The 22,715-nt window shown below is 38.3% G+C and overlaps 1 protein-coding gene across 18 annotated transcripts in view; it reads right to left on the bottom strand.

Annotated features, from left to right (window-relative positions):
- LOC139044359 (sodium/hydrogen exchanger 9B2-like) overlaps window positions 1–22,715 on the bottom strand; it is a 55,102-nt gene that overhangs the window by 24,323 nt on the left and 8,064 nt on the right. For 11 of the 18 annotated variants that reach the window (XR_011501295.1, XR_011501297.1, XR_011501296.1 and 8 more), the window contains exons 2-3: window positions 5,048–5,218; window positions 66–208 (exon numbers count right to left, since the gene is read on the bottom strand). Coding sequence is in view for 14 of the 18 variants with exons in the window: in XM_070503792.1 (XP_070359893.1) it covers window positions 66–208; window positions 5,048–5,218 (314 nt within the window). In the remaining 4 variants the exon portion in view is untranslated. Of the gene's footprint in view, window positions 1–65; window positions 209–5,047; window positions 5,219–16,683; window positions 16,865–17,535; window positions 17,765–22,715 lie in introns of those variants that run through there. The other 7 variants (XM_070503799.1, XM_070503798.1, XM_070503800.1 and 4 more) reach the window with 3 other exon arrangements.

The following is a 22,715-nucleotide window of genomic DNA, read 5'->3' as shown; positions in this document are numbered from 1 at the left end:
TAAATACTTGCAATATTGGAAGAACAAAATTCCAAGTCAATAATTAGAAATTTATACTTCAATACCTGTGGATCAAGCCCAAGGCCAGCACGAACCAATATGACAGATAGTGCTATGCTTCTCAAAGCGGAAGACCACTTCTGCTTGATCTGTACGTTATCATTGATGACAGGGATATTTCTGATGAGAAACCCAGCAAGCAGCATGCCTGGGATGGAGAAATCAAACAAATCTTTAGTTTTCAAATACAGAAAATATTTTCAGTACTTTAGATGTAGAAGAGACTATCCCAGGATTATAATCCCAGGAACCACTTCTTTTATGCTTAGTCCTTAGATGAAATTATGTCAAACTTTTAATGAAAAAAAAAATTACAGGAGCTAAGAAAAGGCTTTAATATGCAGATAAAAATGAAAGATTAGAATAATTAATAATTCATTAATAATTGAACCTGAAAGAGAGAAACAGGATGTAGTATTTGGGTAGAAAGTATGATCAAATTCTGAATATAAAATGTTTTAATACAAGGCCCAATTCAGTCATCTCTTTGTATGCAAACAGCAGAAAGATTCTAAAATTATTTACCATGCCAGATTACTTGAAATATCAATACCTATATGGGCTCTATTTTACCTATTTTCAAACCAGATAATTTAATAAAAAACATATAACCTGCTTTGCAAAGGCTTAGAAGTGAGTTATCATGAAATAGACATTGTTCTGTCATGTCAGCTGGTGACTCTTCTTTCCTTCAGCCATTCAACATTTATCAAATGCCTTCGGTACTTTCGACACTATAGTAGGTATTAGAGATATTGCAATGAACAAAGGCTCAGTACTATCCCTCAACAAGCTTTCAGTCTATGGGGGCAACCTCAATTTTATGGAAGCATGAGGAGGCCTTATACAAGCTGAGACAAGGAAGGGTGAGTCAGCAGGGGCCAAAGAAGGGGAAGGGGAATGAAGAAGGGGCTGGAGAAGTTGAGAAGTTTCTGGGAGAAATAACAGTTTCTTCCAAGGTATGAAGGGAAAGTGTGACACATTCTGGGAACTGCAAGTAGTTGAGTGTGCCTGAGGAAGCCGGGTAGTTTGTCAGAGAATCCTGCCCTCCCTGATACCACATGCCCAGATAGGGGAAGGATTTCTCCTCAGAGACTGCAAGCCGTCCACACTCCGTTCTTCTCCAGCAGGACTCTTTTCTTACCACGTCCTTATATGGACCACACTTCAAAGGACTAAATAAATTTACTAACTTTGGGTTGTTTTATATGTAAGCTATGAGAATAGAGATGAATTACAAGTATAGCTTTTTGTGACTTGTTCCAGACACCATTAGGCAAGGAAGCATCTCTTCCAGGCATTTCTCATTGCTGCCATTTAATCTAGAAGAAGTTATGAATTCTGCAGTCATGATCTTTCTAGAATTTTTGAAAGTAAGAACCAGCCTACAATAGCTGTTTTTAAAAGAATAATAATATATTTGCTCATGATAAAATTAAACCATGACAGACAATGTAAAGTGACCAGTACATGTCCTACCCCAAGTGCAACTTTCCAGCTTCATTCCCCAAAGGTTTCCACTGTCCAGAGTTTTCTGTACCCTTCCAGAAAGTTTCTCTACCTATTAAAGCATGCTTCTCTGTGTGTGTGTACGTGTGCTCTTTTGCACTGGACACAAATGAGAGCATGTTTAAATACCATTGTATAATCTGTTTCTTTTCCACTTAACAATATATCGTGGACATATTCCCAATGATGCACATATATATTTGCCTTGTTTTTTTTAATAGTTGGAATAGTTTCTCGTTGTGTGGAAGTACCATAATTTTTGGACTAAGTAAGGGACTTGAAGGAACTTTCCAGACTTTTCATTACAAACAGTGCTGAAATGAGCACAGTATTTATTAACTGCATGCCAGACCCTTACTCTACCCTGGTAATGCAGAGGCGAGCTACACCAACATGGGCCTTGTCCACATAGAGCTTACATATTTGTAGGTTTGTGCAAGTATATCCATAGGATAATTCTTAGCAGTGGAAATGTTAGGCTCCAGGGTACAGTGTATATCATTTTTATAGATATTAATGAATTACCAGCCAAAAATGCTGCACTAACCTTACATTTCATTAATTTGTCAACAGTTCTTTACTGAAACTTAAAATGTGAATCTAAACCAGCCCTAAATTGATTATAGCATATAACTACCTGAAATCAAAAGGAATAATAGTCTAATAAGAACTCACAAATATGTAGGAGTTTCTTTTGGAGTTTTGGAGGGGATGAAGGAGCATTTTTCATTTCTGAGATGAATGTACAAACAATTTCCCTGAGACAGTTCTGTTTGCCGATGGCCTCGGTTGATGTGGCCACCTGACTGTGATTAGGAAGGCGCCCCCTCTGGCCTCTGAGCCCCTGGGGGGGCCTTTCCCTTGGGTGTGGAGAAAAGAATACCTTCTTTGATAAGGAGTATTCTTCTTTCCTCCTTAATTTCTATTACGGAAATTTTTTAAAACATGCAAAAATTATCAATACATGGCCAATCTTATTTCATCTACTCTCAAGTTATTTTGAAGCAAATCATTATTGAAAAAAATTTCCAGCAACCCAGACCATCAGCAAAGGAAACAGTGTCCTAGGAAAGTTGTTTTCACATTCATTTTTGGAATAAAAAATGCTCCTTCATCCTCCATCTCTGGCAATTATTTCAATGAATTTTTAAAAATATGGAATAGGCAATCACCACACATGTCTGCCTTAACAAGTCTTCTTTATGGATTCAGATAATGTTTCAGTTTTAGATACTGGCCCTAATACGCTAAGAGCCAGTAAACTTCTGTCACAAGCGTACCACTATAGAAAGGGATGGTAAGACACATTACGTACGTGACTTTTAAGAATGATTTCAGTGACCTCAGGAGATTTCATGTAATCACAAAGCCCAAGGATTTATCATTTTGCAACATGTGTATTTTGCTTGTTGCAATAACAGGCATGGAGTGGAAAAGAGAAGGATGAGGTGTAAAGGGCCTTTTCATGGCGTCTAGAACAGTAGTCCTCAACTTAGGTTGCATATTAGAATCACCTGGGGAGCTTTTAAAAATTCTGATACCCAGGGCTACTCCATTCAATTAGTTCAGAATCTCTGGGGTGGGTCCCAGGCATCAGCTTTTTAAAAAATTTCCCAGATGATTCCTACGTGCAGCCAGGTTTGAAAACTTATGATTTTTCTGTGGAAAGTGTGGTCTTTGAGCTTATTAGAAAGGCAGAATCTCAGGCCTCACCCCAGACCTACTGAATTAGAGTCTGCATTTTAACAAGATCCAAGGTCATTCTCTGGATAATAAAGTGTGAGAAGCTCTGACTTAGATGCAGGGGTTAGTAAACATTTTCTGTAAAGGGCCATACAAGAAACACTGCAGGCTTTGTGGGCCACATGGTGTCTGTTATAAGTTCTCAGCCCTGCCATTGTAGTATAAAAGCAGCCACAGACAATATGTAAATGAATGAGCATGAGTGTGTTCCAATAAGATCTTATTTACAAGAAGGGATGGTTTGCCAACCCTTTATCATAGCACACAGGCATATTTAGAAACAGCCCCCCTTTTGTTTTTTGGTGAGGAAGATTTGCCCTGAGCTAACATCTGTGCCAAGCTTCCCCTATTTTGTATGTGGGACGCCACCACAGCATAGCTGACAAGGGTGTAGTCCACAGCCAGGACCGGAACCCACGAACCTGGGCCACTGAAGCAGAGTGCACGGAACTCAACCACTACACCACCGGGCTGGCCTAGAAACAACCCATTGTCATAATAATTCAATTAAAAACTTTAACAAAAAGCACCCATGATAAACAATATGAATTAAGTGAAATAACTTGAGTTTTACCTAAATTGAAAAATATATTGAGAAACAGTGTAGAGTAAGATGTAAATAATTCTACTTCTTTTTACATTTAGTTTCAATTGCTCACCACAAATTCACAAGAAAATAATTTTGGTCTATGTTAACCAATCCTGAGGTCCTCACTAATAGAAAAAAATTTTTACTTAGGAAATGTGTGTGTGGGGGGGGGTCTGGCCCTGTGGCTGAGTGGTTAAGTTCATGCACTCTGCTTTGGCAGCCCAGGGTCTCACTGGTTCGCATCCTGTGCACTGACCTAGCACCGCTCATCAGGCCATGCTGAGGTGGTGTCCCACATAGAGGAACTGGAAGAACCGACAACTGGAATATACAACTATGTACTGGGGGGCCTTGAGGAGAAGAAGAAAAAAAAAAAAGAAGATTGGCAACAGATGTTAGCTGAGGGCCAATCTTTTGAAATAAAAAAAGATGTGTGCAAATATGCATGTGTAAAAGGTACATGGTTTTTAAATAAAACTTAATGATTTATAAATCTGTGAGAAAGGGACACAAAATGTCTTTTGTGGTATACTGAAAGTAGTACACTGAAATTTTGTAATATGGAATTTTTAAAAGAAACATTAAAGATATAATACCTAGTTTTAAGACTAATTTTTACGTGTCGTATCTGCACAGTTCTCATGGCCTCTGGAAGAATAGTTTTGTAATACATGTTGGAACTTCACTCGTTTGTCAATGATGTGAGTGACTGACAACATATTAAGCCCTGGGCTGCAGCATTTGCTGATTTCTGTATTACAGATACTTCTACCAGGGCTGATGTTAACCTACCAACCTGACGTCATTGAACGTGGAGCTGGGAACAGATGGGCAGTGACACACCGTGATATAGTATTTCCATAATCTCAAGAGGAGAGATAAGAGGAAAATGTAGTAAAATAATTAAGAAGTGATTGGTTTTGAGTATTGCTCTTGTGTTTAATGCAAGTTATTTAATTGTAAGTATATATAATTTAATTTTCAAATTGCTGTTTACCAACTGGCTCATAAAACTCATCACAATTTAACAATCAGCTTTAAGGGCCAGCACAGCAAATACAGAAATAGTTTATTCCTTTATTTCCCAAACTACTATTTTAAAAATATGATTTACTCTGAAGGACACAGGAAGTGTTTGGTACTTACCAAGAAGAGGAGGCAGTGGAGGCAACGTAGGTAACTTAATGAGCCCCAAAAGTTTCCCTCCAAAGATGGCACAATAGAACAGGATTATAATTCCAAATAGGTTTCCTCCAGGAAGACATTCACTGCCAGTAATTGACCACACTACAGCCCACAGAAGAACAAGGATGGTAACTGAAATAAACCAGGAAAACTTCTATCAATAAGTTGTCATATGTCGGTTTTGATATAATCTAAAAGTTTTTAAAAATAAATACTGAATACACATACAAATATTTACAACCATGTGTAAGTTTTGAAGAACACCAGTGATATGAACAACTGGGTAATTACCAACCATCTGAAGAAATAGGATACTACCAGTGCCTTGAAGGCACCTCTGTGTTCCTCTTAATCCCATCCCCCATCGCCTTCCACACTGCTACAACTACTACCTTGAACTTTTTTTCTTTTTACCATTCCCTTATTATTCTTTTTAATTTTACTATAAATATATCAGTAGTTAATAAAAAGAGAAACAATCACTATCTTTAACCTCTTCACAGGAGCATGAGAATACTTGAACAACCACACTCCCCTATTTTAGCTCTGCCTTGAATTAAACATTAGCATTGTTTCTCTTCTATGTTGACGTTTGTTTAGAATTACTCAGATACTTACCTTTTTGGGGGGGCCATCATTCACTGTGGCACCTCAAACCTTTCCTCTGGGACAATCATCTGGTTACCTGAAGTATTTGCTTTAGTAGAGGCATTTCTGTTAGAATGCAAAATATGTTTCCCTGTTTCAAAAACCTTGTGTTCTACAAAATCAGACACTGAAAACAAAAAGACTTATGGGAAAAACAGAGTTGGAGCAGACGACCCAAAACTCAAAACTCAAAACTTGTGACCAAAGCACTAAAAAACAGTAACAATTCTAATACAGTATCAGCACAGTTAAATCTCTACTGACATCGCATCTAAAGTCAGTCTCTTCTTTGCAGACTTAAACCCTGGAACCACACTTCCTTTTTCCCGAGATGTAGAATCTTGAGGGCATTTGCTTTAAATAGAGAGCAGCTCCATCAAAATCTTATGCAGATTGTAGCTTATTCATCAAACAAAGGTTTGTTTGTTTTTAACTGAGGGAAAAGTGTTGGCAGCTTCTTCACCTGTACTGTCAGCTTCTTCATCCACGTGTGGTTTCATTAGATAGCTTAACATTGTGGGAAGTTTAAAAAGTCTTTGAAGCCCCTAAACCAGCAACTAACTGCCCAAAAAGAACGCACTTTCACAGAGATTTCAGCTTTTTAAAAGGTCCTCAAGTTGATAAGGCTTTATCTTTAATTGTAAGAAAACATCTATCTGATTTTTGTTTTCAATTCACTTTGTATTCACTTGCTATTGCTTGATGATGAAAAATACTAAGGTGACAGGAAAAATTATGTACAAAAATGCAAATTCCATCTGGCACTCACACAATTCCCTATTTACCATCGCATAAGAGCTAATTGATGGTACAGAAACTCTCTGTAGCAAAGCATGTTATGTTTCTCATAAGGCTCTGTTGGTAGTAAAGTCTTAGTTTTGTCTGAAATTATCTTCATTTTCATTCTTAAGACAGAGTTTTTCTGCATATACAATTCTAGGTTGAGAGTTACTTTCTCTCAGGTCCTTGAAAATATTACTCTTTGGCTTTCTGGCTTTCATTGCTGCTTTTACGTCTAATTTCTGCTTTTTTAGGGAATTCTTTTTCTTTGGCTGTTTTTAAGATCTTTTCCTTTTCTTTGGTTTTCTGCAATTTCAGTTTGATGTATTTAGGTATGACTTCCTTTCTGTTTGCTTGGGATTTAAGTTTTTCACTAATTCTGGAAAATTCTCAGTCTTCATTTCTTCAAATATTTCCTCTTCCCCATTCTCTATTCTCTTTTTCTGGAACTAAGATCAGACAGTCATACTCTTCTCCATGTTGCTAGCCCTCATTTTCACATTTTCCATCTTTGTGTGAACTGCATTCTAGATAATCTCTTCAGATCTCTTACTAGTTCACCAATTCTCTTGTCACTTAACCCACTGCTTCATCTATCCACTGAGTTTTACATTTCAATTACTGTACTATATCTTTCATTTCTAGAAATTCGACTTGGTCGTTAGCAAAATGTTTGTTTATTTTTTAAAAATAGTTCCTTGTTTTGTACTTATATTTGCTATCTCCTCTTTAATTTCTTTACAGATACCAAAAATATTTTCTATTCTATTTTCTGATAATGCAAATTTTTGAAATCTCTGTTTCCTTGTGCATGTTGTGATCTTTTAAAATTTGTTGTGACAGTGACCTCTTCCTTGGAACTTTACCTTTGGGGATTGTTGGAGCCTTAGGTTGAATGTGAGTTTTCCTGGATCGGATCTGCATTTGCTTCTACCATGTGCTTAGAAGCTTCCAATCTGGGATCACTTTTAGATATATTTTCAGCTTGTGTTTTTTATGTGAATTTGGAGCACAGATCAGCATGGAGTTACACATTTTTAGTGGGACGCTCCTCTCCCCCAGCCAGCACCATAGTTGAGATAGGTGTGGGTGCAGGCCCCATCTGCAGCTGCCACGCTGGGCTCCAGCTTTGTGTGGGTGAGGGAGGATGAATGCTCCTGAGACTTCTGCCCACCTGGACCAGCTCCAGCGCAGCCCCCTATGCTCTCAGGGCCTCAGAATGACTCTCAAGCTCACAGGTGTTTTGCAGAAGCCTCCAGGGTGAAGGCCAGCTTGAGTGCATATTTATCTCCTCTGCTCAGTTTGGTTTTGGTGTCCAATGACTTCCTGTTTTCTTCACAGAAAAAAGGTACATTTAAAAAGACTTAAAATACTGTTTTCATCTTGGCATAAGTGAGAGAATTGTTCACTGAATCTTGTCTACCATACTGCTAGAGACTGAATCTAATGCCCCAGTTTTTACATCCTCACAGAATTCTTCCTGATTTTCTAGGCTTATGATGATGTTACAATGAAATAAATAACTTAAGGCCTTCAGTATTTTCCAGTTGGCTATAGGGGCTGAAATTTCTATACAGTATTGAAGGTATAATGGGAAAGTAGGAATTACCAGCTACTAAATTTTACTGTATCACAGCATGAACCTGATTTTATACTAAATTCAGCAAGGTAGTTTTCTACTTCAAGACCACTTTTAAAAAAAATCTCTAATTTTCCTTTCCTCTCCCATACTCAAAATTCAGTTCTAAATACACAGTAAATATATGTGTATAAGGTTTCTCTAAATCATCTTTAATTTAGTTAATAATTTACTTCTCATTTATGATTTTGGAAAATCATTTTTTCACATGTAAGATTGACTTCTTAAGACAAATACTTATGTATTCTGAATGGGCACAGGAAGGAGTATAGGAAAAAGCCCTCTTGTGAGCCTCAGGAACAGAAGTACAGAAAACAAGAGAAGAGGCGCTCATACACGTGAGTCCACTTCTCAGGCAGCTGATGGACAACGATTACAGAACTCAAAACAGTGAGTCTCCAGACCACATCGTTCATTTACACCTTTCCTATGTCAATCTGTATCAGTTTTCCTGTAAATGTTTTAACTAGAAATGTGCCATAATTTGAAGGGTAAAAGTTTAAAAAAATAATAAAAAGGACAGAAAAGGTATTAAATTATCTGTTGCCTTATGAACTAGTGTACATTTTGGAACCTGGTTTTCTCCATGTGTTTTAAATAAAGTTTGAGATTTTTTTCTCATGCTAGTTTAGAAAATTAACTAATTTCAGTAAAAACATATCCAGAGTCTAAAGTATAACATACCATTGTTCCAGTTGAGAATGGTAAAATGTCTTTCATTTTCATTTCGTGAGCTTCAGAGCGTACATACACACACAGGTACATTCACACACTTCTTTTTTGAACAAAAAACAGCATTACTGAATCTGAACATCCATTTATTAATCAAATTGATATCAGCTTAATGTTTGGCTGCCTCCAAAGACCAAATCCATTCCTAAAAGACAAATATACCCCAACTCTAACAATATCCAAAATTGTGCTGAGATAAATTCTCAAGGAAAAATCTTCCAAATATTTTGTTTTTTTAAAATTGAGATTCGTAATAGTTTGCATCATTGTGAAATTTCAGTTGTACATTATTTCTTGTCTGTCACCACATAAGTGCTTCCCTTCATCTCGTGCCCACCCTCCAGCCCCCTTCCCCTGGTAACCACTGAACTATTTTCTTTGTCCGTGTGTTTGTTTATGTTCTGCATATAAGTGAAATCATATGGTGTTTGTCTTTCTTAGTCTGGCTTATTTCGCTTAGCAAATAATACCCTGCAGGTCCATCCATGTTGTTGCAAATGGGAAGATTTTGTCTTTTTATGGCTTAGTAGTATTCCATTGTATATATGTACCACATCTTCTTTATCCAGTCATTGGTCGTTGGGCACTTGGATTGTTTCCATGTTTGGCTATTGTGCATAGCGCTGCAATGAACACAGGGGTGCATATGTTACTTTGGATTGTTGATTTCAAGTTGTTTGGGTAGATACCCAGTAGTGGCATAGCTGGGTCACATGGTAGTTCTATTTTTAGTTTTTTGAGGAATCTCCATACTGTCTTGCATAGTGGCTGCACCAGTTTGCATTCCCGCCAGCAGTGGATGAGGGTTCCCTTCTCTCTACATCCTGTCCAACATTTGTTGTTTTTGGTCTTGGCAATTACAGCCATTCTGACTGGTGTAAGGAGATATCTCATTGTAGTTTTGATTTGTATTTCCCTAACAATTAGTGATGTTGAGCGTCTTTTCACGTGCCTGTTGGCCATCTGTATATCTACCTTTGAAAATGTCTGTTCATATCCTCTGCCCACTTTTTGATCGGGTTGTTTGTTTTTGTTGAGGTGTGTGAGTTCTTTATGTACTTTGGATATCAACCCCTTGTTTGATAAATGATTTGCAAATATTTTCTCCTAGTTGGTGGGTTGTCTTTTCATTTTGTTGATGGTTTCCTTTGCTTTGTAGAAGCTTTTTAGTCTGATGTAGTCCCATTTGTTACCTTTTTCTTTTGTTCCCCTTACCCGAGTAGACACGGTATTCAAAAAGATGTGGCTAAGACCAAAGTCAAAGAGTGTACTGCCTGTTTTTTCTTGTAGGGGTTTTACGGTTTCAGTTCTTACATTCAAATCTTTAATCCATTTGGAGTTAATTTTTGTGTGTGGTGAAAGATAATGGTCTACTTTCATTCTCTTGCATGTAGCTGTCCAGTTTTCCCAACACCATTTATTGAAGAGACTTTCCTTTCTCCATTCTTTGCTCCTTTGTCAAAGATTAACTGTCCATAGATGTGTGGTTTTATTTCTGGGCTTTCAATTTTGATCCATTGATCTGTTTGTTTTGGTGCCACTACCACGCTGTTTTGATTACTGTAGCTTTGTAGTATGTTTTAAAGTCAGGGTTGTGATACCTCCAGCTTTGTTCTTTTTTCTCAGGATTGCTTTGGCTATTTGGGGTCTTTTGTTGTTTCATATAAATTTTTGAATTCTTTGTTCTATTTTTGTGAAGAATGTCATTGGGATTCTGATTGGGATTGCACTGAATCTGTAGATTGCTTTAGGTAGTATGGACATTTTGACTATGTTTCTTCTTCCAACCCATGTGCATGGAAAATCTTTCCATTTCTTTACATCTTCCTCAATTTCTTTCAGTAATGACTTATAGTTTTCAGTGTACACATCTTTCACCTACTTGGTTAAGTTTATTTCTAGGTATTTTATTCTTTTTCTTGCAGCTGTAAATGGGATTGTATTCTTGATTTCTTTTCCTGCTAGTTCATTGTTAGCGTATAGGAATGCAACTGATTTTTTAAAATTGATTTTGTACCCTGCAACTTTGCTGTAGTTGTTGATTATTTCTAGGAGTTTTCTGGTGGATTCTTTAGGGTTTTCTATATATAGAATCACATCATCTACAAATAGTGAAAGTTTCACTTCTTCCTTTCCAATTTGGATTCCTTTTCTTTTTCTTGCCTAACTGCTCTGGCCAAAACCTCCAGTAATATGTGGAATAAGAGTGGTGAGAGTGGGCACCATTGTCTCGTTCCTGTTCTCAGAGGAATGTCTTTCAGTTTTTCCCCATTGAGTATGATGTTGGCTGTGGGTTTGTCATATATGGCCTTTATTATGTTGAGGTAATTTCCTTTAATACCCATTTTATTGAGAGTTTTTATCATAAATGGATGTTGGCTCTTGTGAAATGCTTTCTCTGCATCTATTGAGATGATCATGTGATTTTTATTCCTCATTTTGTTAATGTGGTGTATCACACTGATTGATTCATGGATGTTGAAGCATCCCTGCATCCCTGGAATGAATCCCACTTGATCATGGTGTATGATTCTTTTAATGTATTGCTGTATTCAGTTTGCCAATATTTTGTTGAGGATTTTTGCATCTAAGTTCATCAGTGATATTGGCATGTAGTTTTCCTTCTTCGTGTTGTCTTTGTCTGGTTTTGGTATCAGGGTAATGTTGGCCTCACAGAATGTGTTAGGAAATGTTCCCTCTTCTTCAATTTTTCAGAATAGTTTGAGGAGAATAGGTACTAAATCTTCTTTGAATGTTTGGTACAATTCTCCAGAGAAGCCATCTGGTCTTGGACTTTTGTTTTTTGGGAAGTTTATGATTACTCTTTCAAGCTCTGTACTTGTGATTGGTCTGTTCAGATTCTGTTTCTTATTGATTCAGTTTTGGGAGGTTATATGAGTATAGGAATCCATCCATTTCTTCTAGGTTATCAAATTTGTGGGCATACAGTTTTTCACAATAGTCTCTTATAATCCTTTGTATTTCTTCCGTATCTGTTGTAATTTCTCTTTCATTTCTAATTTTATTTATTTGAGCCTTCTCTCTTTTTTTCTTGTTGAGTCTGGCTAAGGTTCTGTCAATTTTGTTTATCTGCTCAAAGAACCAGCTGTTAGATTCATCAATCCTTTTTACTGCTTTTTTAGTCTATATTTCATTTATTTCTGCTTTGATGTTTATTATTTCCCTCCTTCTGCCGACTTTGGGCTTTATCTGTTCTTCTTTTTCTAGCTCTGTTAGCTGTATGTTAAGATTACTTATTTGAGATTTTTCTTGCTTGTTGAAGTGGGCCTGTGTTGCTATGAATTTCCCTCTCATGACTGCTTTTGCTGCATCCCATAAGAATTGGTATGTTGTATTTTCATTTTCATTTGTCTCCAGTTATTTTTTAATTTCCTCTTTGATTTCTTCAATGATCCAATGGTTGTTCAATAGCATGTCCACATATTTCCGACTTTCCCAGTTTTGTTCTTGTGGTTGATTTCTAGCTTCCTAGCATTGTGGTCAGAAAAGATGGTTGGGATGATTTCAATCTTCTTGAATTTATTGAGGCTGGCCTTGTTATCCAACATATGGTCTATCTTTGAGAATGTTCCATGGGCACTTGAGAAGAACGTATATTCCGCTGTTTTTGGATGGAATGCTCTATATATGTCCATTAACTCCATCTGGTCAAGTGTTTCATTTAAATCTGCAATTTCCTTGTTGAATTTCTGTCTGGATGATCTGTCCCTTGAAGTAAGTGTGGTGCTGCGGTCCCCTACTGTGATTGTGTTGCTCTTAATTTCTCCCTGTAGGTCTGTTAATAATCGCTTTATGTACTTTGGTGACCCTGTGCTAGGTGCATATATATTAATAAGTGTTATGTCCTCTCGATGGAATTTCCCTTTTATCGTTAAATACTGCCCCTCCTTGTCTCTCATTGTCTTTTTTAACTTGAACTCTGCCTTGTCTGATAAAAAGTATGGCAACCCCTGCTTTCTTTTGTTGGCCATTAGCTTGAAGTATTGTCTTCCATCCCTTCACTCTAAGCCTATGTTTGTCTTTGTAGCTGAGGTGCTTTTCCTGGAGGCAGCATATTGTTGGGTCTTGTTTTTTAATCCATCCAGCTACTCTATGTCTTTTGATTGGAGAGTTCAGTCTATTTACATTTAGAGAGATTATTGTTATATGAGGGCTTAATGCTGCCATTTTATCTCGTTTTCTAGTTGTTCTATGTTTCCACTGTTTCTCTTCCTTTGCATTTCTGACTGCCATTTCATTTTGTTGGTTTTCCAAGAGGGATTTCTCAGTTCTCTCTCTTTGTGAATTGTGGTTTTGCTCTGATTTTTTTGTTTAGTGGTTACTGTGAGGATTGTATCAAAGATATTGGAGATGAGACAGTCCATTTTCTCATAGCCTCTTATCGCCATTAACCTAAGCAAGTTCCTTCCATTTCCTCTCCCCTTCTGGGTAATTGCTGTTACACAATGCTCTGTTTTTAATTTCCTGAGTTTGTGGCTAAGTTGAAGTGTTTATCATTGCTTCTGATGCTTTCTTTCCCTTTCTCTTTTAAGTTGTAATTGAGTCTTTACCTTCCTATTCTGGTAGAGAGCTGCAGGTTTCTGATCATGTCTGTCTATTTACCTTCTTGCTCAGAGCTTTGTAGACCTTCGCCTTTTTGTTGCCAGTGTGAGGGCATCTTTAATTATTTCTTGTAGGGGAGGTCTGGTGGCAGTGAACTCCCTCAGCTTTTGTTCATCCGGGAAAGCTTTCACTTCTCTATTGTATCTGAGGAAAAGTTTTGCTGGATAGAGTATTCTTGGCTGAAAGTTTTTGTCTTTCAGTATTTTGAATATATTATTCCATTCTCTCCTAGCCTGTGAGGTTTCTGCTGAGAAATCTGCTGAAAGCCTGACGGGGCTTCCTCTGTAGGTTATCTTCTTGTACCTTGCTGCTCCTAATATTCTTTGTTTATCCCAAACTTTTGCCGTTTTTACTATTATATGCCTTGGAGAGGGTCTTTTCACATTGATAAAGTTGCGCATACGATTAACTTCGTTTATCTGTAAATCTGAAACCATCCCCATGTTTGGGAAGTTCTCAGCAATTATTTCTTTGAATAAGCTCTCTGCTTCTTTCTCCCTCCCTTCTCCCTCTGGGATACCTATAATCCTTATGTTGCTTTTCCTAATTGAGTCAGATATTTCTTGAAGAATTCCTTCATTTTGAAAAAATCTTAGTTCTGTCTCCTCCTCCACCTGTAGAATTTTTACATTTTTATCCTCAAGAAGACTAATTCTTTCCTCCATAAGATCAATTCTATTTCTTAATGATTCTAGATTATTATTTGTGTTTTTCATATCCAGAATTTCTGCTTGATTTTTTTTATAGTTTTAATCTCTTTGGTGAAGAGATCCATTTTGTTGCTGGGCTCCTTGAACTGTCTTTCTGTGTTTTCTTGTAAATCGTTGAGTTTCCTTATGATGGCTATTTTGAATTCTCGGTCATTTAGCTTGTATATTTCTGTATCTTCCATGTTGGTTTCTGGAGAATTGTCATTTTCCTCCTGGTCTGAATTGTTGCTGCAGTTTCTCATGGTGTTTGATGAACTAATCTTTTGTTGTGGCATTTGTGGTATTCTTAGGATGCAGATTCCCCCTGTTACCGCTAGCGGGGAGCAGGAGTAGTGTTTCTGGCCGTACCCCATCTGCTGGAAGCTGTGGGGGTATTATGGGTGCTTGCCCCAGCCTGGGATGCATTCAGGCACTTGTGTGGACTGTCCTTGTCAGGCGGGGCTTCCTCACTAGGCTAGGGCCACTCTTTGGTGCCTCAGGGGCACTCTGAGCTCCCCCTCTCCACCGGAAAGTGATCACCAGTGGGCTCAAAGCTACCTCACCTATTCCCACAGCTGCCTGGGACATGTTCCCTCTTTGGGAGCACTCATGTGTGCCTGGAAGTGTTTGTCCCAGCACAAAAATCTGCTGAGGTCCCTTATGATCCACAGTCCGTGGTGCTACTGAGCTTGGTGGGCAGGGCTTCCAGGCAGAGACCTGAGCTATGGCTGCTCCTTGACAGCCCTGGGGCATGGTGGGCTCCCCCTCCCCGCCAGGAAAGTAAGTGCATGTGGGTTCAAAGCTGCCACACCTATTCCCACAGTTGCCTGGACTGGTTACCTCTTTGGGAGCACAGCTGCACTGTGAGCATTCATGCACACCTGCGAAGTATTTGCCCCAGCTTGGAAATCTGCTGAGGTCCCTGTTTACGATCTGCAGTCCGTGGGGCTGCTGAGCTTGGTGGTCAGGGCTTCCCTGCTGGGACCTGGGCTATGGCTGCTCCTTTACCGCACAGGGGTGTGGTGGGCTCCCTCTCTCCACTGGGAGATCAACCACGAGTGCAGGCTAAGGGTTACCGCCGCCTCCTCTTATGGTTGCCCTGCTGCGTGTTCCCACTTTCCAGGTGCTTGCACCAGGTTGGAGTGTTCGTGTTGCATGCACAGGGTTAGCGGGGAGAACAGGGTGTGCTCACCTGTCTCCATCACTTCCTGGGGGGCCAGTCCACCCACCCTCAGATTTATAGCTGCGTGTGTCTCTCAGGCATCCTGTTGTGCTGTGTGGGTTTCCTCTGTTGGTCAGTAAGTGTCCATTTAGTTATAACTCAAAAGGGAGAGCGAGGAAGGGACTAGCTCACTCAGCCATATTGCTGACGTCACTCCTACCAAATGTTTTAAGTAATAGCAGCTCTATGGGAATAAATTGAATTGCAAACGAGGATTCTTCCTTATAAAATGATGTGACATTTGGAAGTGTAGCTGTGTTGGCTTAAACCTTAGTTGCATTACTTAACAGTAATAACAACCAACATTTATGTAATGCTTTTCTGTTTACAACTGATTTCTCAATCACTTTTCTCATTGGAGGTCTAACATAATCCTGTGAGATTACTCTGACGCAGAAGAGGAAAAGGTCCTTGATCTCTGCTCTTTTCCTCTTTCTGACAGCTGGAATGGTGGTGACCACAGTGCTCTTGGAAGCCCTCCATGTTGAAGATGGTGGAGCTTTTCAGCCTGGGCCCCTAGTGACTGTGTGGAATAAAGACACATACCATTGTGAATTGTTCACCCAGTAACTTTTTTTTTTCTTTTCAGAAGGGAAGCCCACCCGTTTCTACTCTCCCCTTTTTTTCTTTAAGATTTTATTTTTCCTTTTTCTCCCCAAAGCCTCCTGGTACATAGTTGTGTATTTTTAGTTGTAGGTCCTTCTAATTGTGGCATGTGGGACGCCGCTCAGTGTGGCTTGATGAGTGGTGCCATGTCTGCGCCCAGGATCTGAACTGGTGAAACCCTGGGCCACCAAAGTGGGGCTTGCCAACTTAACCTCTCGGCCATGGGGCCGACCCCTCTTTTTTTTTTAAATATGGTTTTAAGGTATCCTTTTTTTGGTGAGAAAGATTGGCCCTGAGCTACCATCTGTTGCCAATCTTCCTCTTTTTTCTTGTTTTTTTCCTCCTCAAAGCCCCAGTACGTAGTTGTATATCCTAGTTGAAGATCTTTCTAGTTCTGCTGTGTGGGACGCTGCCTCAGCATGGCTGGATGAGGGGTGCTACGTCTGCACCCACGATCCGAATGGTGAAACCCTGGGCTGCTGAAAGGGAGCATGTGAACTTAACCAGTACACCACCTGGCTGACCCCACCTAGTAGTTTTTATGTGTGAGAGAAATAAACTTCTTTTTGTCCTTTAAACCATATTATTTGAAATCTTTCATTATATGACAACTTCATCTTTTACCATCTTTCTGAATTCACCCGTACCATTTACATACCATTTGTTATCACTCTATCCAGTAAACCACGTGGAGGGCAAGAAAATGTTTGTCTCAGTCTTTGCAAATGAGTTGATTCAGTTGGTGTTTCCTGCAGCCTTTTTTCACTGCTACTCAATAGGTTACTTCCTTCTGTTGGTTCATTTCCCTCTGTACCTTTGAGGTTCATAACTGTCTCCTCCTGTGTTTAAAGCAATTAAAAAAATACTTAAAACTGTATATTTGCTGTCCATTTTTATACTCACTGAGCCACCACATCACGAATAAAATTTCCATTTTTAGAATTAAGGGTAACAGTTCATAGGGGAAATATACAGCTTCATTTCTAGCTAATCAGCTACTGCTTGGAACAAGAACTCTCTTAGGGGTGTTTACCACTGAGTCACTATTGTAGCATTATAAATGCCTGAGTCACATACAATGTCATTACATTTGCAATACTGTTTAAAAATTAGCCTATTTAAGATATGATTCAAAGCAATAGTTGGTAAATATATCAAAGTGGTTCAGAAAAAAAATAACTATCTGTGATGAAAAACAATTCACATTCATTCATCTACTTAAATTTAAGCAATAAAAACAGAGAGGGAAGAAACCAGAAGCATTCTAGGGTTTAGGCTGCGAACACAAAGCATTTCACAGGCTCTCTATTTCTGCAGTTTTATGTACGGCTAGCTGCTAAAATGACTGGGAAAATTGGTAGTCACACCTACTGTACAAGCTTGGGGATTAAGAATGGGAGAATTGTTAACTGAGTGACAGAGAACGAAGAGGACACGTTGCTATCATAGATTTGGAAGTCCCTTCCTTAAGGAAATGGTTGAGACGGTCTACACTTGATCACAGATTTACCTGGGTTTCTTGATCCGTAGAGGCTATGTTATTCATCTCTGTGGATGGTGCCAAATCTTCATGTTCAATTGTCTTATCTTCATTCTCCATGATTGATAATTAAGAGTAAGATGATAGAGGGAAAAGGAACAAGATCTGTTCTGAAGGAGAAACAGTATAGATATAGAATAGCAATTTGGGATTTAAATAAATGAATCAGACAGCAATTTGAGCCATTTAAAGGAATGAATTGTACTTATTTTTCCCCTTAGAACTCTGAATGGCTAAGATATTTTAGATTATTCTTAACTTTCAATTGCTAATCTTTTCTTTGATTACAATATATTATCCTATTGCTTATCTACCTTTTTATCTCTCTTAAAAAAGCCCTTGTTGACCATCATATGTTCATGATTTCTCTCCCATCCTGTTTTTTGAGTTATACTTTACACATTCCAGGCAATATTACTGTTAAATTGTCCTCTGTAATGGGCCAACTTGATGAAGCAGGAAAGCTCCAGGTAATTTTCCAATGTTGATAGAGGAAATGAGTCACCAAAGAGAAATCTATGGACTCCATCATTTTCAGAGAAACCAGAGTCACTAATTCCTGCCCGGCTCTTATTTCTGAATTAAAGTAAAAAAATACAACATTGATTGAGTAGCCACAATGTCTTAGACACTATAAGTGCTATGGTAGTCTCCTGCTGGTTATTATGGGTAACTCAAAGATTGCCAAAACACATTCTTTGTTTGCCATAGGCTTATGGTATGCCAGGAAACATAAACTTATACCAAGTAACTAAAAACTTGTAGGGCAGACCTACAAGGTTGGCTTCGTAAACACCCACTTCAACCTTTTCTCCCCTGGCTGCCCAGGCTATAGAGGCTGAAAAGCCACATAATCCAATTCTTAGCCATGTTTGCAGCTAGAGGTAGCCATGTGTCCCAGCTCTATGTAATGAGACATAAGTGGGAGTCCCTGGGAAGGGCTTTCATTCCCAAATAATAAGGGAAGGACTTTTGAGAATCATACTGTTTACTTTTCACCTCTAACATTTCCCTTTCTCCTTCCTTGGATGTAGATACACTACCTGGGGGACAGCAGCCCTCTTTCCACCAAGAGAATAAAAAGCCTTATACCAAAGAGAGTACAGAAGTGGAGTGGGTTCCCTGATGACATCCTTGAGTTGCTGCATCAGTCTTGGGCTGCCAAGCTTTGAGGTAATGGTTTAAACCACTATTAGTCAAGTTTTCTTTTTACTAGTAACCAAAGTTATTCCTAATGCAACATGTATGATGAATATTATAGTAGAGGTACAAACTACAAACCTAGGTAGGACCAAAGGAAAAATTATGTAAGATAAGGGAAAATCTAATTCAACACATATTTAAGTGCCTAATATGTGCCAGGCACTATGCTAGGCCATAAAGACAAAGATTAATTAGACAGGACTCCTGCCTCAAGGAATCATTTTCTGTTTAACAAAGTGCCAAGATGTTTGAATTTAAAATTTCAAAGAAAATTATATCCTTTCCACCACGACCACCATCACCACCACCATTTTTCTTCCTTACAAAACACAGTGTTAGCCAGAAAGGCATCTCAAAGAACCTTCAGCTTGATTTTTATTATGTATAATAAACATATGCATATATGATGACATATTATATATATGTATATATAATTTTTTGAATTAAAAAACTTATTCCAAAATTTAGACTCATAATGAGAAAGAACAGCATTTTGACAGGAAAATGTTGGGCTCAGAAAACCCTTGTCTTAAGGGCATAGAAGCATGAAAGCCAGTGGGGTGTGAGGGAAACTTTGCTGCTCCCACTTTGCATGTAGGAGGAGGCTGAGAGTAACGGGGGAGGAGGGTAGAGATTTGGAATATCACGTCCAAAACCATGGGGCTTGGCCTTTACCCTCTGTAGAGAATGACCCTTCATCTCAGAGTAAGTGACCAGGTCTGCTGGCTCTGGAGTTGGACAAACCTGGGTCTGAAGTTCAGCTCCATCATATACCAAATCGCTTAGCCTCTTTCTAACTAATTCCTTATCTACAAAATGGAGACAAGAGTAGTTCCAACCATGCACACGATAAGCATCCAACAGTGTTGGTTATAAGCCACTCATATTCCTTCTCTCTAATTATCATAAATCTCTAAGAATCCTTCTGCTTTTCCTATTAACCTTGAAGAATTTATTACTTAAGCCCATTGATTTTCTTTGACCATATTTTTTACTTCTTTCTGTCAAGGCCAGCTTCTTGATTAGGTGGATGTAACACTCACCACTGTCATTTCTTCACCTTTTTCTTTAGTAGAATTACATAGAAACTCTTGGGCAGCGCCACTAGAACTACCTCCACCAAATTCTCAAAATCAGCCAATTATGCTACTTATGAAGAGTATTTTTAAACAGCCAACAAGTACAACTGATTATTTCTAGTAGAGATAAACTATTGACTAAAATGAAGCCTTTGAGAATTTATTTTATTAATGTTATTCTGGTCCTTTTTAACATAAATGATCAAAACTTGGTGTGTTGCACAGTATATGATATTTGTGGAAATACATAGTTTTGTGTTTCAAAAAAATTTCCCTATTCTCCCCTAAACTCCACCATGAATGCTAAACTACTTATCTGCAATCAGAGCAGTATTACAAAGAGGAAATGTAAAATAAAATGCCAGTCTTTTAGTAAGTCCAGTAAAGCAACTTACAGCTGCTCAGCTTTGTTTATTCTCTGCTGTTTTCATTTCCAAAAGAACACGTAAGCTATCGTCAGAAACCCACTTAAATTTAGAAAAATCACAAAAATGTAACTTTTACTTAAAGCAACCGTGTTCATGGCATTTACTGTTCATAGTCATTGGATCTTAAAATTACAATAGTATATCACCTATTAAGAAAGCAGTTTTGGCAAAGAAATCAGAAAATATGCAGAAATGACTTTTTTTTAAAGACTGGCACCTGAGCTACCAACTGTTGCCAATCTTTTTTTTTTTTTGTCTGCTTTTTAAATCCCCAGATTCCCCCCAGTATACAGTTGTATATTTTAGTTGTGGGTCCTTCTAGTTGCAGCATGTGGGACGCTGCCTCAGCGTGGCCTGATGAGCGGTGCCATGTCTGCACCCAGGATCTGAACCAGCGAAACCCTGGGCCGCCGAAGCAGAGCGTGTGAACTTAACCACTCGGCCACAGGGCTGGCCCCCAGAAATGACTTTTGAAGGGCCAAAAGAAATGTGATGAAATCCATTAAAAAGTAGAAAGTTTATACCCCTTACTCAGAGAGAGGCTCTCCAGTCCTCATTCAGAGCCCATTAACTCTTATTTTGAAAACAACTCTAATGACTCTGCTCATCTGGTTTCCAAACCCTCAGAAGATAAGACGTTATAAATTAAAACAAACGAATGAAGAGATTGTAAAGAAGCAAACTGACAACAGCACGAGTGACAGCTGACAGTGAAAGAGATGGAAAAGAGCAATCTAGGTGTACAAAACGTGGGGATAAATGTCTTTTCCACAGGAGTATTTACAGTTTTGTCCTGCCAAGTGTCTCTTCCCCTCCTTTTTTGGCAACAGCACACTAATTTTCTCTTGTGGAATCCACAGCTCCCCTAGTCTCCATCCATGGTTCATGTGAGGCTCACGTCATCCTCACCTCCCCAACCCCCTACTGCACCAATGTTCCAGAGAGGGGGACAGGCCTAGACAATGAGGAGCTCCTTCCCTGGTCACACTGACTGTTCTAGGCATGAGCAAGTGACTCATACCTGGCTAATGAGAGTCAGCTTTATGGTGTTTCCTGGAATCACTGGGAAAGAGCTTGCTTTCTTTTAGAGTTGCTAAGCCCAGACTTGCTGTTGACAATCTTTGTGACATATAAGAAAAGCCTTCCAAAGAATGATCATAGAGCAAAGCAGATTCTGAATATGCAAAGAGAGAGAGAGAGAGAGAGCTCCAGATTAATACTCATATTGTTGGTACACCTAGAAGCAGCTCCTTTCAGTTAGATGAGCCAATTAATTCCTCACCAGTTCGAGCTGGGTTCCTGTCACTTGCCACCAAATGCATCCTTCATAAGAACCTTCATACCTGAACTGCCCTGAAAGATCCCCAGTATTATAAGAGATGTTTAGAAAGGTGATTCTACATCTCCAAGAAAAAGAAAAGAAAAGAAAAGAAAATGATGTGGAGATATTTTCTGTTATTAAAGGCATTAAAATATATAATACAATTTAGAGATTTTCTTTAAAGAGAATGTTAAAATAAGCAAAAATCTGGTATTCAATAAAATAGGTGTCAGTTATCCAAAAAATAAATTTAAGTGAAATGCTCTTTTTTTAAACAATGTTGGTTAAATAAAATACTCTAGTTAATGGACCTTAATTATTTTTTCATTGTGTTCACGGAAGACTTTTGAAGTCCTCAGTCCCAGGGAAGGTTTAAGAGAGCTGTTAAGCATCTGAGATGCTGAGTATCTGGGATGGAAAAATGAAAAAGTGGGGAAATTCAGAGAAACTAGGTGGTTTCCAAGAAATTAAGAATCACAGGGTAATGGTATAAAAAAAGTTGGAAAGGTCTTTAGAAATATCCTAGTCTAATCTCTTTAACATTCAAATGAGAAAACTACTGCCTAGAGAAGCTAAGTAACTTTTTCAACTAATAGCCAATGTCAGCCAAGCCTCACAGTAAAACCGTGTAAAAACTTGTGAAATGAGTTGGTTCTTTAATCTGTATCATTGACTTCATGCATCTCTACCAAATCACTACATTATATTTTTACATTTTTGCTATAATATTTTATTTAAAATCCCACTCATATATACTCATAGTTAATTCTAAGTTTGAAAACACATTCCACAAGAAGTTTGAAAACATCTTCTACAAGCAAATACAAATATTTTTATTTTCTACCTTGTATTATGTTCAGCTTTACTCTTTCCCATTGTTAGAAATGTTAATAGAGTTTATTATGAATAAAAAATTGTACTAACCTAAATGGTTGTACAACATTGGTGACAAAATGAATGGAACAAGAACTTTTGTCCTATTCTCATGACAAATATTATTTACATATTCTCAATTAATAGTTAACTGGCTGACACCTTGCCACTTAACCATGTCTTAAGATTCTAAGAATTAAGGAGGTTTTCTTTTAAAAAAATCCAGTTAAGCTGAGAGGCTTTGAG

Source organism: Equus asinus, unplaced genomic scaffold, assembly GCF_041296235.1.
Source record: "Equus asinus isolate D_3611 breed Donkey unplaced genomic scaffold, EquAss-T2T_v2 contig_803, whole genome shotgun sequence".
Taxonomy (NCBI): Eukaryota; Metazoa; Chordata; class Mammalia; order Perissodactyla; family Equidae; genus Equus; species Equus asinus.
The sequence above is the reverse complement of the archived record's forward strand: the minus strand, read 5'-3'. Positions and strand labels throughout refer to the sequence as shown.